The sequence below is a fragment of the Mandrillus leucophaeus genome, unplaced genomic scaffold, assembly GCF_000951045.1.
Source record: "Mandrillus leucophaeus isolate KB7577 unplaced genomic scaffold, Mleu.le_1.0 Scaffold346, whole genome shotgun sequence".
Taxonomy (NCBI): Eukaryota; Metazoa; Chordata; class Mammalia; order Primates; family Cercopithecidae; genus Mandrillus; species Mandrillus leucophaeus.
The window spans coordinates 1,504,596-1,525,556 of record NW_012103654.1 but is presented as its reverse complement, the minus strand read 5'-3'; the positions used below and the strand labels follow the sequence as shown (position 1 = coordinate 1,525,556).

At 37.8% G+C, this 20,961-nt stretch overlaps 1 protein-coding gene across 4 annotated transcripts in view; it reads left to right on the top strand.

Annotated features, from left to right (window-relative positions):
* Positions 1-20,961, top strand: part of TPD52 (tumor protein D52) — a 48,172-nt gene that overhangs the window by 18,877 nt on the left and 8,334 nt on the right. Inside the window, exons 3-7 of one of the 4 annotated variants that reach the window (XM_011989082.1) lie at positions 7,982-8,130; positions 9,808-9,909; positions 10,978-11,004; positions 17,181-17,222; positions 18,732-18,780. In XM_011989082.1, the coding sequence (XP_011844472.1) occupies positions 7,982-8,130; positions 9,808-9,909; positions 10,978-11,004; positions 17,181-17,222; positions 18,732-18,780 (369 nt within the window). The remainder of the gene's footprint in view (positions 1-7,981; positions 8,131-9,807; positions 9,910-10,977; positions 11,005-17,180; positions 17,223-18,731; positions 18,781-20,961) is intronic. The other 3 variants (XM_011989083.1, XM_011989084.1, XM_011989085.1) reach the window with 3 other exon arrangements.

Here is a 20,961-nt window from a genome sequence, read left to right as displayed (position 1 = left end):
ACTCTTGTTGCCCAGGCTGGAGTGCAATGGCATAATCTCGGCTCACTGCAACCTCCGCCTCCTGGGTTCAAGCGATTCTTCTGCCTCAGCCTCCCAAGTAGCTGGGATTACAGGAATGTGCCACCATGCCCGGCTAATTTTGTATTTTTAGTAGAGATGAGGTTTCTGCATGTTGGTCAGCCTGGTTGCGAACTCCCGACCTCAGGTGATCTGCCCACCTCAGCCTCCCAAAGTGCTGGGATTACAGGCATGAGCCACCGTGCCTGGCCTTTTTTGTGATTCTTTAGGACTTTCTATATATGAAATCATGTCATCTGTGATTAAACACAGTTTTACTTTTCCTTTCCAATTTGCATGCCTTTGATTTATTTTTCCTGTCTAACTGCTTTGGCTAAACCTCTTCAGTACAATATTGTGTAAAAATGGTAAAAATGGGTATCCCTGTCTTTTTCTCTTATCTTAGGGGAAAGCTTTCAGTCTTTGACCATAAGTATGATATTAGCTGTCATTTTTTCACAAATGGACTTGCGTTGAGGAAGTTCTCTTTTATTCCTAGTTTTAGTGTTTTTTTTTTCCCCCCAGGAAAGAGTATTGGATTTTTATGAAATGCTTTTTCTTCACATATTGAAATGATTGTATTTTTTTCCTTTTATTATTATATTAATGTGGTATATGACACTGATTGATTTTCATGTGTTGAATAATTGTTGCATTCCTAGGATATATTCCACTTGATCATGTTTTATAATCCTTTTGATATGCTTCTGGATATTCATAAGAGATACGGGCTGCCATTTTCTTGTGATGTCTTTCCCTGGCTTTGGTAAATAGGGTAATGCTGGCCTCTTATGATGAGTTGGAAAGTGTTCTACCATCTTCTGTTTTTCAGAAGAGTTTGAAAAGGTTTGTCTGTTCTTTAAGTGTTTGGTAGAATTAACCATTGAAGCTATCTACTTTTAGACTTTTCTTTGGGAGATTTTTGATACTGGTTCAATCTCTTTACCTGTTCAGATTTTCTCTATTTTGTTGGGTCAGTTTGATCATTTATATATTTCTATGATTTGTCCATTTACTCTAGACTATCTAGTATGTTGGTGTACAATTGCTTATAGTATTCTTTTGTAATCCTTTCTCTTCCTGTAAAGTTAGTATTAATGTCCCCACTTTCATTTGGTTCTAGTTATTTATGTCTTCTCTCCTTTTTTCTGTCAGTCTAGCTATAGGTTTGTCAAGTTTGCTCATCTTTTTCTTCTGTTCCCTTCCGTTCCTTTTTTGAGATGGAGCCTTGCTCTGTCGCTGAGGCGGCTGGAGTGCAGTAGCAGCAATCTTGGCACACTGCAGCCTCTGACTCCAGGGTTCAAGCAATTCTCGTGTCTCAGCCTCCCCGGTATCTGGGACTACAGGCGTGCACCATCACGCCTGACTAATTTTTGTATTTTTAGTAGAGACGAGGTTTCACCATGTTGGCCAGGCTGGTCTCGAACTTCTTTTTTTTTGTTTCGAGATGGAGCCTCACTCTGTTGCCCAGGCTGGAGTGCAACGGTGCGATCTCGGCTCACTGCAACCTCTGACTCCCAGGTTCAAGCGATTCTCCTGCCTCAGCCTCCCGAAGAGCTGGGATTATAGGCACGTGCCACCACTCCCAGCTAATTTTTGTATTTTTAATAGAGACGGGGTTTCAGTGTGTTGGTCAGACCGGTCTCCAACTCCTCCCCTCAGGTGATCCGACCTCCTTGGCCTCCCAAAGTGCTGGGATTACCGGCATGAGCCACTGCCCCTGGCCGTCTTTTTCTTTTCTTTTTTTTCTTTTTTTTTAACCCTTAATGCATTGTTGATCTTTTTAAAGAATGAACTTTTGCTTTTATTCATTCTCTCTATTGTTTCCTTTTGTCTGTTTTGTTTATCTTCACTCTAATATCTAATCTCTTCCTTATTATTCCCTTCCTTCTCTTAGTTTTGGGTGTAGCTTACTATTTTTAAAATTTTTCTCTAATTCCTTAAGGTGTAGAGTTAGGTTATTGAGTTTTTTTTAAAATGGAGGCATTTACAGCTATACATTTCTTACTGACAGTGCTTCAACTGCATCCCATAAGTTTTAATATGTTGTTTTTGTTTTCCTTCATTTCAAGGTGTTTTCGAATTTCCTTTGTGACTTCTTTTTTGGCCCGTTGGTGGTTTAAAAGTGTGTGGTTTGATTTTTACATAGTTGTGAATTTTCTGGTTTTCCTTTTGTTTTTAATTTCCAGTTTCGTGGTGGTGGTTGGAGAAGGTGCTTTGTATGACTTTAAGTTTATAGAGACTTGTTTTGTTGCCTAACATATACTCTGCCCTGGAGAATGTTCCATGTGCATTTGAGAAGAGTGTACTTTCTATTTTGGGGTGAGTTGTTCTGTACATGTATGTGTTAGGTCTAGTTGATGTATGGTATTGTTCAAGTCTATCTCTTTGATCTTCTGTCTGTTTGTACTACTCATTTTTTTTACCCAAAGTTTTATAAAGAGTGGGATAGAATGGATAAGGCAGATGGGTGATAAACTGTTTTGTTTTTTTTTTTTTTGAGACAGAGTTTCACTTTGTTGTTGCCCAGGCTGGAGTGTGGTGGCGTGATCTTGGCTCACTGCAACCTCTGCCTCCCAGGCTCAAGTGATTCTCCTGCCTCAGCCTCCTGGGTAGCTGGGACTATAGGCACGTGCCACCATGCCCAGCTAATTTTTATATTTTTAGTAGAGATGGGGTTTTGTCATGTAGGCCAGGCTGGTCTCGAACTTCTGACCTTGGGCGATCCATCTGCCTTGGCTTCCCAAAGTGCTGGGATTACAGGCATGGGCTGCCATGCCTGGTGATATATTTTTATATTTGTAGAGGGCATCAGAATACAAATAACCTTTTCCCATTTAACTGATTTTTCAAAAACATTTTTATGCCAATATACTCTTCTGCAACCTCATTTTAAATTGCTTCATAGTCCATTTTGAATTTCCGCAAGCTCATTTTTAATTTATATTATTTATAAACATTTGGATTGTTTCCATTTTTTGCTATTATGAATAATAGTTTGATGTAAATACCTTCATGTAAGCCTTTATGCACTTCTTTAATTAGTGCTTTAGGATAAAGTCCTGAAAGTAGCATTATGCCTGGGTCTAATGGTTTTTAAGAGTATATAGCAACATGGCCAAAATGCTATGCAGAATATTTCTTACAATGTTTTGAAAGAGCATTTTTTTTTTCCAAATCCTTGGCAGTTCTCAATACTGTTTTATTATCAACAAAATAAAAATAATAGTGATAGCACCTAATGCTATCCCACATGGGCTGTGTGGGAGGTGTTAAGCTGAGCTCTTTACATGCATTATTTCATTAATTATTACAACAGTCTTATAGGGCAGGTGTTATTATCATGATTGATGGAAGAGGAAACATAGTCTTTATTTAACAAACGAAGTTACCAACTGTATGATTTGTAAATATTTTCTCCCATTCTGTGGATTTTCCTTTTCATTTTCTTTATAGTCCCCTTTAAAACATTTTTAAACTTAAATTTTTTATTAAAAAATTTTAGATTCAAGGGGTACATGTGCGGGTTTGTTACATGTTAATGCCTCATGATGTTGAGGTTTGGGCTTCTAATGATCCTGTTGCCCAAGTAGTGAACATAGTTTTTCAACTCTTTCCCCCAACTCTCCCTCTCCACCTCTGGAATCCCCAGTGTTTAGTGTTCACATCTTTGTGTCCGTGTGTACCCAATATTTAGCTCCCACTTATAAGTCAGAACATGTGGTATTTGGTTTTCCGTTTCTGTGTTAATCTGATTAGGAAGATGGCCTCTAGCTGTATCCATGTTGCAGCAAAGGACATGATTTTGTACTTTTTAGAAAGGGCTGCATAGTATTCCATGATGTATATGTACTACATTGGACAATGGGCACCTGGGTTGATTTCATGTCTTTGCTATTGTGAATAGTGATGCAATAAACATATGAGTGCAGGTGTCTTTTTGGTCGAACAATTTCTATACCCAGTAATGGGATTGCTGCCAGGGATCCCATTCCCAATGGGAATGGTAGCTCTGTATTAAGTTATTTGAGAAGTATCCAAATTGCGTTCCACAGTGGCTATACTTTAGGACTGTTATGAATAATGCCGCTGTAAGCAATTGTATACAGCTTTTTGTATGGATGTATTTTTTTTTTATTGTTGTTGGTTTGTTTTTTGAGACAGAGTCTTGCTCTGTTGCCCAGGCTGGAGTGTAGTAGCGTGATCTCAGCTCACTGCAACCTCTGCCTCACAGGTTCAAGCGATTCTCCTGCATCAGCCTCCTGAGTAGCTGGGATTGTAGGTGCACCACCACCATGCCTGGCTAATTTTTGTGTTTTAGTAGTATGAGGTTTCATCATGTTAGCCAGGCTGGTCTAAAACCCCTGACCTCAAGTGATCTGTCCACCTTGGCCTCCCAAAGTGCTGGGATTACAGCTGTGAGCCATTGCACCCAGGCTGGATGTGTTTTCAATTCTCTTGGTTATGTATACCTAGGAGTGGAGTTGCTGGGTCATATGGTAGCTCTATGTTTAACTTTTTGAGGAACTCTTAAACTGCGTTGCTGCCAAACTTCATTTTACATTCTCACCAGCTGTGTCTGAGGGTTCCAGTTTCTCCACATCCTTGCCAACATTTATTAATGTCTGTTTTTTTTTTTTTTTTTTTTTTTTAATATAGCCATCCTAATGGGTATGAAGTGGTATCTCCTTGTGGTTTTGAGTTGCATTTCTCAAATTACTAATGAATGGTGTTAAGCATCTTTTCATGTGCTTATTGGTCATTTGTATGTCTTGGGAGAAATGTCTATTTAAGTCCTTTGCCTGTTTTCTAATTGGGTTGTCTTTTTATTGAGTTGTAAGTTTCTTTATATGTTGTGGATACTAGACTGTTATTAGATATGTAATTTGCCAATATTTTCCCCATTCTGTTGGTTGTCTTTTACTTTCACAATAGCGTTGTTTGAAGCACAACCTCTCGGCATTCTCCCTTTCCCAACCTCTAACACCCACAATTTTACTCTCTACTTAGATGGGTTCAAATTTTTTTCTTGGCTTCCACATGTGAGTAAGAACATGCAGTATTTATCTTTCTGTGCCTACTTTATTCTGCTTAACGTATTATTCTCTAGGCTCATCCATGTTGCTTCAAATGACAGGATTTCATTCTTTTTTATGGCAGAAGTGTATTCCATTGTGTATACCACATTTTCTTTATCCATTCACCTGTTGATGGACACTTGGGTATTGTAAATAGTGCTGCAATAAACATGGGGGTGAAGGTATCCCCTTGATATACTGATTTCCTTTCCTTTGGATAAAATACCCAGTAGTGGGATTGCTGGATATAATGGTATTTCTATTTTTAGTTTTTCTGAGAAACCTCCATACTGTTTTTCATAGTGGCTGTACTAATTTATATTCCCACCAACAGTGTATAAGAGTTTCCTTTTCTCTGGATCCTTGCCAGCACCTGTTATTTTTTGGTTTTTTGATAACAGGCATAATAATAGGTGTGAGTTGATATCTCATTTTGATTTTGATTGGCATTTCCCTGATGATTAGTGATATTTTTAATATATTCGTTGGCCATTTATATGTCTCTTCTGAGAAATGTCTATTTAGATCCTTTGCCCACTTTTCAAATGGAATTGCTTGTTTGTTTTGCTGTTGAATTGAGTTCCTTATGTATTTTGGATATTAGTCCCTTGTCAGATGAATAGTTTGCAAAAATTTTCTCCCATTCTACAGGTTATCTCTTCACTCTGTTGATGATTTCCTTTAACTTAGTCCCATTTGTCTATTTTTGTTTTTGTTGCCTGTGTTTCTGAGGTCTTAGCTGTAAAATCTTTGTTTAGACCAATGCCCTGAAGTGTTTCTTCTATGTTTTCTTCTAGTAGTTCTATGGTTTTGGGTCCTTAGTCCATTTTGAGTTGATCTTTGCATATAGTGATAGACACATCAGAGATTCTTAATCATGCTCTTTATGCTTTTAAGGTCACTCTATTTTACATGTATATGTTGAATTAAGAAATCGCAGCTGTGATGTGCTGGGCTAGGTGTGTTAGCAGCACAAGCTATCCAACAAAGGTGGGGAATATACTGTGTTGTGCATTGTTCAGAAAGATTTACAGTGGTTTGTCTTTGCAGCTTTCATTAGAGGAAGTGAGTACCTCAGAGAAGGCTAAGGGGTAGGAAACTTACCATTTAAGTCTATTCTTAGAAGTGTCTGAAGATTTGGAGTTTGAAGTAGAGACAGAGGAATTGGGAAGCTTAAGAGAGTGTACATGATAATTCAGCCAGTAAACTGAGACGTGCATTCAGAAAACCTAGATAGAAATTCTGGTTCCTACATTATTTGTTTGATGACTTTGGGCAAATCATTTAATTTACTTAATTTTGAACCTTATTCTTTCCTCTTTTTTTGTCCTTTTCTTCTCATATTCCACTTTGTCAATGTATATCTTACAAAATACATTGTGACTTACAAAATGTGACTTACAAAACTGGGTCCAGTACTTGTGACTCTGACAAGCACAGGGGATTATTTATTTGTTCTGAGGGACCTCCGTTCCAGTTAATCTTGTCTGAGAGTGATGTTGTAGGTTCTTCTTCTTCTTCTTCTTTTTTTTTTTTTTTCCTTTCCTGGCAGCTGCATCACATTTGATTTATCCTTTTCTCCGTTGCACTAATTTTCTTTGTTTCGTGTTCTCTAAAGATTTAATCATCTGTGAAAAGATTTGACTGACTCTATGTTATTTTTAAAGGGGCATGTTGTCTTTGAAATCACAGAAATACCATGCAGGTCAGGGCTGAGAGTATGGCTTTGCAACAAGCCAGGAGACGCATTTCTCTGAGGGTCTTGAATGTTAATGGATATACTTTAGGGGCCTGGTTTTTCAATTTCCTGGGACCTAAAGTATCTTCCACATGGTGTCTCTTTTTCTCTGAAATAGACTGTCTGCCCTTTTCCCTGTTTCTGAAATAGGGTCCACCCTTTTCTCTGTTTTCCTGGATTAGCCTTTTGTTCTATTCTGTCCGCTTTTTCCTTTTCTTCATAGCTCCTGCTTACAGTTTTAGCTTCCTCAGTCATGTTTAAGCTTTCCATACCTTTCATAATCTCACTGTGGCCTACCTACTACCTCAAGGCTTCTTCAAGTCTTTTCAGCTTCTACTCATAATGTCATCTTACTTCTCAAACTAGATTCCTGAGTGAGAGTGATTGAATAGTTGAGCACCTCTTTTCACACCGGGCTCATCCACTGGCTCTTGATGGGTGGCTCTCAGTGGCTTAGGGCCCACCTCTAACCACCTAGCCAAGTCTGGGCAGTCAGCATTAAGTGGTTCACATGAAACCACCGCAGGGCTCTCAAGAGGAGGCAGTTTGGTTTATTATGGCCATGACTTTGCCAGACATGGAGACTGAGTATATGTATCCAGTATATATACTCATCAAATATGCAAGGAGGTTGGATTTGGGTTTGGCTTGGTTGTGTGTGTTTTGGTAGGGGATGGAGATTATTTTGATTTAGTGTACAAATACAAGTTTTGTAGGCATTCAAATAGAAATGTCTAGGCTGGAAAGGCAGACCCACAGGTCGGGAGAGTGGATGTTAGAGTACTTTATAAAGTATTACGTGTGTAGAAATTTGAGTCCTAAACCTACATGAGATAGCTGAGTAAGGAAGTATAGGGAGAGAGGAGAAGGCCCAAAACAACTTAAGATGGGATTATAAAGAGCTCCCATGGAGGAGGAGAGAGAAGCTCTACAGGAGAGATCAGCAAGTAACCAGTTTACTCAACAACATTATACATTGTTTTTAGAGAGAAAGGTAAATGGTTCAAAAAATGTTTAATGACTGGAATTTTCAATATAGTTCTGTGCTAATAATCTTAACTTACTGAACGACTTTTGCTATATTCCTACCCTAACCCCTTCCTCATAGGTAGAAGAAGAAATCCAGACTCTGTCTCAAGTGTTAGCAGCAAAAGAGAAGCATCTAGCAGAGATCAAGCGGAAACTTGGAATCAATTCTCTACAGGAACTAAAACAGAACATTGCCAAAGGGTGGCAAGACGTGACAGCAACATCTGCGTATGTTCCCTTGATCCTACACTGTCCTTGGGAATGTAAAGGACACTGTCGTGCCTTTTGTCTGGGGAGGGGAAGAAAAAGAGGATGAGGATGCTTCAGCAGCTTTTCTTTGGACGACACGGCACACTTTTTTTTTCTGATTTTCAAGTGTACCTGCCTTTTTTGTAACTTAGATTTTTCCAGACCATTTATTCTAAGGAACAGAAAGAAAGCTAGCCAGTTGGAGAAATAAAATTCAGGTCCCATAAGTGTTATGTATTGACTTGTCACAAATATGTACATTGTGTCCTTTAGTCCTCAGAATAACCCAGTAAGAATGGGTGGCGAGTTAACCCTGGATAAGGAAACAGGCTCAGACAAATTAAGTTTTTAGGTCACAAACCTCTCAAAGTGTGGAGTGGGGATTCAAACTCAGGTCGGGAGCCAGTCTTTATTATTATTATTAATTTATTTTTTTTTACCTTGCTCTGTATGTATCGTAAGATTCTCAGGTCATAGTCTCAGATATATGCTCTTGGCAGAGGTCAATCCCTTAAGCTTTTTGTCTTTTTGACCACACATACGATGATATAGCATTATCATAATGCAGTTTTGTTTCCTGGCACAAGGAGGAGCAAGCTTCTAGCAGCAGAATCCGAACTGCTCTGTCTTCTGTATGGAGAGCCATCTGCAGAGCTGGTGAGCGTAGAAGTTGTTTTACAGTTTAACTCTCAGAAGTGAGGCCAACTGTATTTAACATGACAGTACTTGAGTCCCCAATCTTTTGGTCCATTTTCTACCCATCTAAGTTGGCAGTGGGAAAACATACAGGAAACTTTTTTTTTGACAGTTATTACCATAAACCATGTTTTTTATTGGTATTTGATCTTGACAGGGTAAGTAAAAATGCCTGAGCATTCTTTCCCATAATGTGGGAATTGTTTTGGTAGGTATGATATTATTTTATTTGTTTTTTGTTGTTGTTGTCGTCATTTTTTTGTTTTCACTTTTCCCTTCTCTAATCTCCAGGTAGCTGGGAAGGAGGCGGCAAATTTTGCCTTTGTGTGATAGCAGATACCAAACTAGAATAATTTGAAGCATTGCATATTTTACATACTTTGTTGAAAGTCCACTAAGTCCTTATTTGGCAGCTCTAAAGACATGCAAAATTTTTTAAAAAGTATGCCCATAAAATGTATTTGGATAATAAAATACAAATGGGTCCTACTTATGCCAACTACTAATTGCTTCCGGCCCTTTTTTAGGAAATCAAGTTGACAAAGGCATCTGAGGAATTTGATTTCATTTTTGTTTTGTTTAGATTATGTGGAATAATCCAAAATTTGTTTAGATTTTGGAAAAGAACAAGAGGTGTGAGTTCTTTCAGGCCCTTGCTTATTTTCATCTTTGTTTTATGATTTTTAGCCCTTACCTTGACTTCTTTGGCCCTGCCTTTATAGGCCTCTGTCTTTCTGGCTGGACTAGGGCACTGCAGAAGATTGTGCCTGAGCTTAGGGTTGAACATACGAAGATGCGGTGATGCTGCCCTGCTGGTTATGAAGGATTTTAGAAGTTCTGAAAAATGTTTTCTCTTTTTGAGAGTTCTCCAGCAGGTGGTGACCACTGCACTTGAAACAATTGATGCTAGAAAAGATCAGCTGACCCTTCTTTGCTCTGTGTGTTTATAATTTAATATAGTTACAAGAAGACATCTGAAACCTTGTCCCAGGCTGGACAGAAGGCCTCAGCTGCTTTTTCGTCTGTTGGCTCAGTCATCACCAAAAAGCTGGAAGACGTAAAGTATGTCCTTGTTTTTCCTTGCTCATTAAGTAGCTGACGCAAATTAAAATGTTATTGTTGTTGCATCTGTTTCCTGACCTTGGCTGTAGTTGATGCTAGCTACTCCTGTTAGAGTGAGGGAGGGCACTCCTTCAAACCCGTACCTGGAAGGCTCACCTAAGGTCTTCTAGGCCTAGCATTCTGACATCAAATGATCATCTGATGATCATTTAAGGTTGTTGAAAAGTTCTGGTTGTGAACTTCTGTGTCTTTTTAGTTCTTCATGATCATGCAGGGTAAGTATGTCTTTGGTTGCAAATTTGTGATTGTGGGCAGAGCCTGGTGTGTTACTAGGGATGACAACAGGAGCATTGAAGTGCACGCTTCGATTCAAACTTGGCTTCACGTTCTGTATGTGACATTTTATACCATGGTGTGATTACAACATGCTCATTTGTGCACTGATTTATTCTAACCAGTAAGCTGTAACTACGTTCATGCTTAGGCCAAAATCTTGATTTTGAGTTGTTGCTTTTTTTTTTTTTTTTTTTGCATTTGTACTTTAGATTAGTCTGCAGAGTTTTCCTTGCCATTTTGATAAAACCACTTCACAGTGCTTTTGTGTCCCCCCTTCACTCATGTGGATTAGGATAGTGATGAAAATGACAAATGTGGTTTAAGTCAGCTGTGCTTCTGTTGGCATGCAAGATTTGTGTTTTTTAAAAAATGCTCAGATTGCATGGCTTTGTGTTTTGCATTTGTGGGGAAAGTGGATCTTACAACCAGAATTTCTTGGTTGAATAGGTTTGGTCAATTTATGTGTTATACTTTATATAAAATAACTAAATTCCTCACTCATTATATTTGGACTGTCGTCGTCTAAGCATAATGTAATAAATATAGCTTTCTTGAATTCTCTTGACAATTATGTATCTATCTATTAGGTGTTCATTTTCTCTATGCTGACTGAATTGTGTAGCAGTTTAGAGCCCAGGGAAAACATTATACATTTTAAAACTTAGGTTATTTAATTGTTTTAGATTTATCAGAACTTCTTTCTTTTTTAATGCTTACTCTGGCTTCTTACAGATTGCAAGCCTTTTCACATTCCTTTAGGTAAGGAGAGTTTGAACCGTCACTGCAGTCTAGCAGTTGTATAAGAAAAGTGTGCTGAGATTAGATTACTATGCTGTGTTGGGTGATCGTGTTTGTCCAGTACATAATTTTCTTGCATTTGGAGTATCTTTTTCTCTAGTGCATTCCTAATTTCAAGGGAGGGTTTCTTGTATACCATGGGTAATTGATAAATTAAAAGAAGTATTTGACACTGTGGTTCAGCGGATATGGAAATGATTTTGACATTTCTTTTTTACTTTTTTCTTTGGTAAAAAGAAGCAGCTTTACCGTGGCATGCAAAATCCCTCCCTTTTAATGTCTGACTTTGTTTGTTTTTGATGCTTTTGTTTCTTTGGTACTTTTATAAGGATGTTGGAATTCTTCACCTGGGTTTCATTATGCAATTGTAATAGACTGCATATGTACTGTCTCCTGATGTTAGTCTTCCATCTTCTATTGGTTACTCTACTTTTTTTTTTTTTTTTTTTAATTGTGGTAAAATATACATAAGGTAAAATCTACCATTACTCTGTACTTTTTAATACTTGTTTTACTAGCTTATAGTTTTTACAATTTTATTATTTCTTTACACTTGTTATATTCTCTATGGACACAAGGCAACTTCATGGTTTGAAAAAGGAAAAGGTATATTAAGCTAAAAAAAGCACATTAAAAAGATGTTAGCTCAAACCATGCCTTACAGAAAGAGACTTTGTGATGTTGAGCAAACCTCTGTCTTTCCCAGGCGGACTCTATGATTATCTAATCAGCTGTTGGAGGAATCTAAGGTGGAGGAAAGTCTTTAGAGTGTAAGCAGGAAGGATAATATAGTAGTCTTCATCTCTGTTCCTATTGATGCAGATTATTTTCTTAAGCAGTCACTCATGGTAGTCTAGCTACTTGCCTTTTTAAGTAAGCAAACAGGTACTTATAGCTTCTGTCTCGGTGACACTTAGCCCTGGAAGTCAGAGTAGATTATAGGGATATATAAACTCTAAATGTTGAACTATTTAAAGCTCAAATTATGCTAAAAAAATCAAGTAACCAATGATAGGTGATTGTGTATCGTTGGCATTCAGTTAAAAAGTGCCCTAAGTAACTGAATACATCACCCATTCTGCTGACATTAGAGTGTCTACTGTGGACAGGTCCCATGGGCATAACGGTAAAGAAGACATGGCTTTTATTAGAATCAAGCTTAAAATCTTAGAGTGGAGTAGGGGAAAAGTGGGGACTTGGGATAAGTTAAGAATGGAAGAGCCTCATCAGTACTGGTTATAAAATGTTAGGTGTGATGCAAACATCAATATAAGATATGAAAGTAAGGGCTATTGAGGACGATGTTTCTTCAGTACATACCACTAGACTTTTCTATACCTTTAAAGAATACCTTTCTATACCTTAAAGCCATACCTAGATATGGCTCAGTGTGTGCTGTCTTATTAATTCATCAGCAACAAATTATGTTTTGCAACTCTTTTCTAGCTCATTTTACAGTCACTTTGTCCATTTTATTTTAAAAATATTGAGATTATGCTGTACCATTTTCAGTCTTGTTTTTAATAAATATTAAGTTTTTATGAATATTTAATTGCCCATCAGCATGTGGGGGTTAAAGTAAGGCTTTTGATTAAAATGAGAGAAATGAGATTATCTTTTGAAAGTTAAACTTTGTAATTCTTACAAATCAAAGGCTAGGTAAAGGCATTTAAAAAAATAATTCCAAGGCCAAGAAGTGATTGTGTTCTGATTTAGTGTGTTCACATACATAAAAAAAACCCTACATCTTTTAGATTATGTGAGTCACAGAGGCAAATATTGGCCACATTCCCTCAACTATCCAAGGAAAGAGAGCTTAGGCTGTAGATTTTGAGTGTTACAATCCCAGCAGTAAGTCCTTTTCTCCCACGGAGATGGATGCAGTAGGCTCCTTTTGCTAAGTGCTATGAAATAGTTGATTAATCCTTAATCCCACTCACTGTTTGTTTTAGGTCCATTTTACCTGGCAAACTTATGCCAGTGATTTTACTCCCTAATGTAATTATGGATATAGAAGGAGAAAATGCACCAGTTTTGCCAACCTGAATGTATTAGACTCAGCAACAGTTTTTATTTTACATAGTTGATAAGTCAGCACTTGGGATTTAGATATTTGCCTTATGCCTTGCTTGGGGGGAGGCAGATATATAAGGAAACAGAGAGAGCGAGCTGCTTTTGATGTCCTGAGAATGAGGGGCGGTGGTGGTAGTGAGGCCAAGGAGGATGTGGTCATGAGTGCTGTCCTGGGAGGCCCTCTCGGGCAGCCTGCTTTTCCCTCAGGTGGTATGATTATATTTCCCCTCCCATCTGCATATTTTCTATGCCTATATGAAAGTATTGACTCATGCCATTAGCATTTTGAGGGAAGCTTTAAAAGAACCTTCTCATTTCAGTCAGTGCCAGGGTTAAACATAAAATTTTGGTGTTATTAAAACTATACTGTAATATTCAGTAGACACATTTGTCTAATATTTTCGGTATATTTAAGAGGAAGTGCTAATTAATTTTGCCTTTATTTCCAAAGAAAATTTCTCCTTTTTAAATGTGTGTTTCTTCATGTACCCCTGTAGATATTTATTTGTTTTGGGCTCATTAAAGTCTTGCTAGACAATTCCCTTTTGCTGAAAATTTCCACCACTTAATGGGAAGAGAAATGATCTCTTTCCTTGTGTCAGAAAAAGAATGTCTTTTGATTAGAATTTGAAACACTTTAATGAACTTTTCTGTGTTTCATGCTCATATTCCCAATTTTAGTTATCAAAATTGTTTATTCATTTATTCATTCATTCTTTCACTCAGAAGTGTTTATTGAGTGCTAACTATGTGCCAGGCATTGCTGTAGACTATAGGGGTGGAGCTGAAAACCAAAATAATGCTGAAATTTGAAAGCTTGAAGGTGATATGCTTATATTTCCCCTCCTGTTTGCATATTTTCTATGCATATGTAAAAGTATAATATACAGTAGATGTTAATTCGTGTTTCAATTAAAGTCACGTGTTATAATAACAATTAACATTTATAAGCCCAGTAAGACAATAGTACCTCAGACGTAGGTGCTATTGTTGTTTTGACATTTTAGATGAGGAAACTGAGCCATAGAGAGATTAAGGACTTCCCCAAGGTTACCCAGCAGGTGTAAGTGGCTGATCACCAGGACTGGAACCAAGCACGCCTAGTCCCGGAGCCTGCACTGTCCTCCTGGGCCTTCCCAGAGTAATGGTGGTTTAAGACAATGCCCCTCTGGGCACTGTCCAGCACTTTGAACAATAGCCGCTGTGACCACAACATCAAGAGATTGTGTGAGGGCAAAGTGGAATAATATTACATCGATAGCTGTGAAAAGCATACGTGGTACATAGTAAGCATTCCAACGTGTTAGCCATTAATTCTTCCTTCTCCTCCTTCCTGTGCTGCGACTTCCTTCCTTCTCCTCCCTCTGCCCCCTCCCCTGTTAATAGTATTAAGGATGAAAGGATCTGATAACTGTTAGAAACAAGGAATTAAAAAAAAAAATCAATTCAGCTGTTTTTTAAACAATGATTTTTCAAATAGAGTAAATGCAGTATGAGATTGAAAAGTACTTACTGAGAATCAGATTATCCTGATTTTTTTTTCAGTGTTTTGAGGAGCCCAGGTTTGCATTCCTAGTTTGATTACAGATTAATGTATTTGAGGGTTACAAATAAGACAGAACATTTTTAATAAAATGTGCCTTATAGATGGTAACTGATTCTTACAACCTATCTATTAGAGATGATTCTGGTCCTGCAGCAACAGGACATTTTGCTTTTGAAGGTTTCCATATTACATTTAAGCTTGAATGAAACTGAAAATGATGAGCAAGTTGAAGCTTTGTGTAACTTGCCATAGAGAAGCCAGAAATGAAAGAACAGCCACCCTATAGTTACATTACAACTAGTTATTAACAAAATTGAATTTCATCTAACTGTGGGTTATGGGGAGGATCCAGCAACCAGATGGAATTGAAGTTGATGTGTGCTCCTTTTCTTCCTACTAAAATAGCTACTGTAAAAGCAGAGAGACCTTGTCTTTGACTCTATTAACTGATTTTATTCTGTATATTTATCTTCAAGGTGATATAATGCATACAGAAAAGTGCTCAATACCAAATTCACTTTAGTGATTTTTTTCACAAAATAAACACTTAGTCTAACCACTTCCTTGCCTTTCCTTATATATTACCACTGAAACATATTTAGTAGGTATGTGCTGGGTAAAGTGATATAGAGCCCCACCGATCCACTGCTGGAGGAAGTGATATTTCACATGGGTTCTTAGGGACAGTGACTAGAATTAGCTGTGAAATTCTGAAATGTGCACTTATCCACCTGTTTCCTCATTTTGTTGATACTATTAAATTCAATGTGTGGGTCCCCTGGACAAGGAATTTATCACATATTTGGCCATTACTCACCTTCTTTTTCAGCGATTTCTGCCAAGATGAATGTCCTAATGAAGAGTTTTGATTAGGAACAGAAAGTTGTGTAACTTTTAGCTTACCTAAAAAGAAGAATGTGTTACACAAATACAAAGTTTTTTTTTGTAATTCAAGAAGAGAAAAGGAAGCAAGGCCAGGCTCCCCCCAAACCAGCTCCATCAACTGGGAAATTGAAATAGCTTCTATTATAGAAACCAAGAAACCTGTTCCTCTCCTGTCCTGCCGGATTCCCTGCATGATCACCTCTCCATTTGCTCTACCTCTCTCTGTGCTTGTATTCGATTCTTTCTTTGGGAATTGGTTTCCTCTGCGTTCTGTCAGCTTTCACCTGGTCCCGCCAGATCTTCAACATCTAAGTGTCCAGAAGCTTAGTGTCCTAATTACAATATGCTAGGATAAGAGTCTTAATTGTCTTCACTCCTTCATTTTTCATACATTCCAGACAGTTTATAGGCCACTGGGAGGTTAGCGGTGGTGGGTGGTGCTTCACTGATCCACTTATCATATCAGTTATGGTAGAAGGTGGTTTGTGGCAATGTGACTATTGCAGGCAGCTTTAGCAGAAGGGTCTGAGGAAGAACAGGTGGTACTTAGAGTTCTGGTGTTGTAAATTTAGAGACTGGGACCAACAGTCTTTGATAGATTCAGGTAGGAAATTTATCAAATTCCTCCCAGAATAGATTATTATAGTCTTATACCGTAGGTATTGACCACCATTGTAGGATAGAGAGAATGCTGAGTTACATGTATCTTTTCCTGTTATGTAAGACATTGAGTACAGAGATGCTTAAATATTTCATTGATAATCTTGATTACACTGATTCCCAGCATATTTGACATATATCCATATATCACAATCATTCTCCATGTTATCAGATATTAATGCAAAGTTAGATTTGAGGAGCTACATTGAAGACATATTATCATTTGTAACAAATGAGTCTTTAAGAAAAGGAAATCATAAGCACACAAAATATTTAAATATAACTGAGAATTAATACCTTGAACCTACACACTTTACCCAAAGGAAAGTTTATTTACCAAAGTCATGCCAGTGGTCAAACTACTATAAGCATAGTAACAATATTAGCAGAATACAGTCATTTTACGAGCCTAGGAATGAAGGCACTCTTATCTCGTGAGGTGGTCTCTATGGGAGATGGCTAAGAGCTGATAACCTTGAACCTGAGTGGTCAGTGAACTGCATTGTCCTTGAGTGGGCAGTTACCCCTTGACTTACTAGGGGTCCTTCCCTGTCCTTGCTTGTATGTATATATGTGTGTATGTGTGTGTGTGTGCATGCTTCATTTTTGAGGGGAGGCGATAAACATTGAATTAGAAGACCCAAGTTCTATTCTTGATTCTGCTGTGACCTAGGGTAACTCATTTAACTCCTATATGCCTTACAGCTCTAAGTGAAAGCACTTTAGTTTTCAAAGTGCTATAAAATGCAAGGTGGTATTGTTAGCTCTAGTAACTCCTGGGAATTAATTGGCTCCTGAATAAAAGTAAATTTTGTTGGAATAATTTTGATCCCCTCCACCTCAAAAAGTAGGTAATTCTTCATGGCGCCAAAAGAATAAAGCTCCTGGGAAGCTAAGTTTTGTCAGCTTTTAATAATGTTGAAGCACCACTATACTAACCTTATTTCTATCTCTTTTTAATGCTGCCTCTTAGTATACGTTCCATTCAACATTCAATTAGCATGCCTGCTATGAGGTAAAGTATATTTTTATGAAATGTAGTTGGTCTTATGCTTTATTTTTCTTTAATTAGATGTTTAACTTGAACTGTTCTGAATCAGGGAACTAGAATTCCCCTTGAAACAAGCTGTGTGTTTAACACTCTATCAGTTTTCAGCTACACGTCCTCTAATGTTGGGATGGGTGCAAGAGATCCGTTAAATGTTTTGATTTTGTTTTTTAAAAGTTATTTCTATTTTATTTTGTAAAACCTTTGTTTCCTGTCTGAAATCTGTTTACTTCACAAAGTGAGCACTGCTTGTTAACAAACCTTCTCTTGTCCCGCCACCTCCGTCTGCATTTGCTTTAGTTACACTCTCCTTTTCTACATCCTTCCCATTTTCACTTCCCTTGTCCCACTGTGACATTTGAAGCCAACTATGATTTAATTCTAGTATCTGCTTTCATTAGCACTTGCAAGTGATATTACCTCACCTAACCTCTCTAGAGAGGTAGAGGATTTTTAACAATCTGTGCTTGGCTTAAACTTCAGTGTCCATCAAAATCACTTGGAATGCTTGTGAAACCCCTGCTTGCTGGGCCCCACCTCTAGAGCCTCTGATCCTGTAGAGTTGGGGTGGGACCTGAAAATTGGCATTGTGCATGACTTCCCGATAGCTGCAGCAGCAGCTGGTCTGGGGCCCACACTTTGAGAGCTGTTGGCTTAACTGTCCTGCCATCACCACCGTGGGAAGGAAGAAACCCCTTTTCCCTTCTTTGCATTTTTCATCTTGGTAGTAGGAAGGATATTCAAGGTCAGTTGGATAGGATAACAGCATTGGAAACCCTCTGTCCAAAGCGCCTTTGTGAGAGACAAAGGCGCTGTGATCCTCCTTAATTAATATGGATAGATGTGAATGTAACATGGATGAATGAATGTCCTGTGGGCTCAGTGTGCTCTCCTCATCCTTTGGGACAGCGTTGTGAAGTAGGCAAAGCCGTTTCTATGCTTCTCCCCCTTTTTGGTCCCTGCTTTCCCTGTCTATTATGCTGCTCCCTGATACTGAACCTCATAAGCTTGTCCCACTTGGGTGATGTGTGTTCATGTAGAAATTCTGCCAGGGAAGATGTGAATCAAAATGGGGATTTTAGAGCATAGTACCTTAACCAAAATTAAACGGATCTAATGGTGGCATTTTCTTGTATCATGACAAGTTGGTTGGGGAAGTGACAGAATTGCTATTTTACCTGGCTTCGTTCCCTCTCCTCACACACGTACTTGACCATATCTACATTACTTATGTCTGAGACTGGCCCTATTCATGGAATTAAATGCATACTCTGAAAAAGATGAGATCAGAAATTGAGAATCTTACATTATAAATACTTGTATGTACCTGCACATATATGATACAGATAATTGTATCTGTTCTTTTGCCGATAAGGAATAATGTTGAAGAGGAATATAATCAATGGTATTTTCAAACTAGTTGGATTTTTTTTTCAGTATTTGTATTTACTATTTGTTTTTCTTTTCTCTCCATAGAAACTCCCCAACTTTTAAATCATTTGAAGAAAAGGTCGAAAACTTAAAGGCAAGTAGAGAGATGAACAGAGTCTTTTTGATACATTGCCTGGTGTCTTAATTAACTTTGGTGTGGGAAAATCATTGACATTAATATTTCTTTCTAAAAATATCTAAAGAATGTAAAGAACTTTACTCCTTATGTTACTTGTGGACATTTAAGGTGTTATGTACTCAGTATCTTTTTAGTGTATGCTGTAGTATGGCAGCATGCCACTACTGAAAGGAAATGGACAATTTACAACGCAATGGCACGTTAGAAATTTGTGCTGCTTTTTGCTTTATTCATTTCAAGTACCTTTGTAGGTGGACAAAATTTAATATAACTTTCTTGTCAACAATTAACAAGAATATAGGAAGCACAGGAAAGAAAACAAAAAATTGGTCCTACCACTCAGTGATATATGTATGTACTGTTACGCTGTTATGCTTTAAAAAAAAGAAGTAGCCATACATCATAATCGTTTTCCTGTATCAGTTAGTATTCTCTTTCAATGTTATGTGCAATGGCTGCTTGTATATTATTATTATTTTTTTTTTGAGAGGGAGTCTCGCTCTGTTACCCAGGCTGGAGTGCAGTGATGTGATCTCGGCTCACTGCAACCTCCACCTCCTGGGTTCAAGCGATTTTCCTGCCTCAGCCTCCTGAGTAGCTGGGACCACAGGCGCCAGCCACCACACCAGGCTAATTTTTTGTATTTTTAGTAGAGACGGGGTTTCACTGTGTTAGCCAGGATGGTCTCGATCTCCTGACATTGTGATCCACCCACCTCGGCCTCCCAAAGTGCTGGAATTACAGGCGTGAGCCACCGTGCCTGGCCTATATTACCTTATAATGGATATTATTTGTTCAGTCCTCAGTTGTTGGACATTTTTATTATTATAATGATGCCATGATGATCATTTATGATTTACTGTTTTTATTTTTTGATTTCTTTGATTTCACTGGAGATGAACATTTGCCTATAATAATGAGCTTTATTGATTTGTAAATTATATTATCTTTGAGATTATATTCAAAGCTATGAAATCATCAACTCTTAGGATCACAAGCAACCTCAAAAGTTGTCTAGTTCCCATCTACTCCTCGATCCTCTCTACAGAGTTTGTATAAAACCCATATTTTCATTACTTCCTAACTCTGATAATTATACGGGATATATTTTAAGGATTAAAACTAGTATCTTAGATGTTTTTATATCAGTCAGTTTAAAAACTAATATTCATTTAGTCTTTGAGAACTTTGAGTCACGAAATGCATCTTTAAAAGCAGGGTACATTTATTGAAATAAAACACTCTACAGTCATCTGGATCTTTTTTTTATTTAATTTTTTTATTGTACTTTAAGTTCTGGGATACATGTGCAGAACGTGCAGGTTTGATACATAGGTATACACATGCCATGGTGGTTTGCTGCACCCATCAACCCATCATCTACATTAGGTATTTCTCCTAATGTTATCACCTGCCTACCACCCCACCCCCTCAGATCATTTTTTTCTTGTACATACAAACATTAGTACACACCTTTTCTGTTTGTATGCAGACATATGAATGTTTTTTCAGAAGAGGAGTTACACTGTACACCCACAGTCCTACAACTTATTCATTCAGCCCTCACTAGCAGGATGCTTTGTGAGCCATAAATGCAGGGACCTGTTCTTTTTGGTCACTGATACTTCTCAAAGGCTTAGAACAGTTCTTGGCATGTCGCTCAATATGCATCTGATGAGTAAAAATATATGTAAGAGTCATTCTTCTATGTCATTTCAAGAGACCTGCTTTATTTTTCTTAGTGCCAAATCATATATTTGAAAGCAAACTGTAGTTGCAGGAAGCCAAGGATTACTAAAAATCAGTTCTCAATATTGTTAGGACTGTTATAGCCTCTCCTTGAAATCTGCCCCAAGTGTTAATTTTTGAAATGGCAAATTTGAAAACCAGGAATCTTATGTGTTTTTGACATTGGACATGAGGAGAAACTTCCAGGTCATTCACTATATACTCTCCTGAATATATTTAGATTCTATAAATTGTAATGAAATCTGCTTTAAAATATGACTAGGCACCTATTCAGATTAAAAAATGTAATTTAAAAACATACAGTGTGTTGGCTGGACGCAGTGGCTCACACCTGTAATTCCAGCACTTTGTGAGGCCAAGGCAGGCAGATCACTTGAGTCCAGGAAT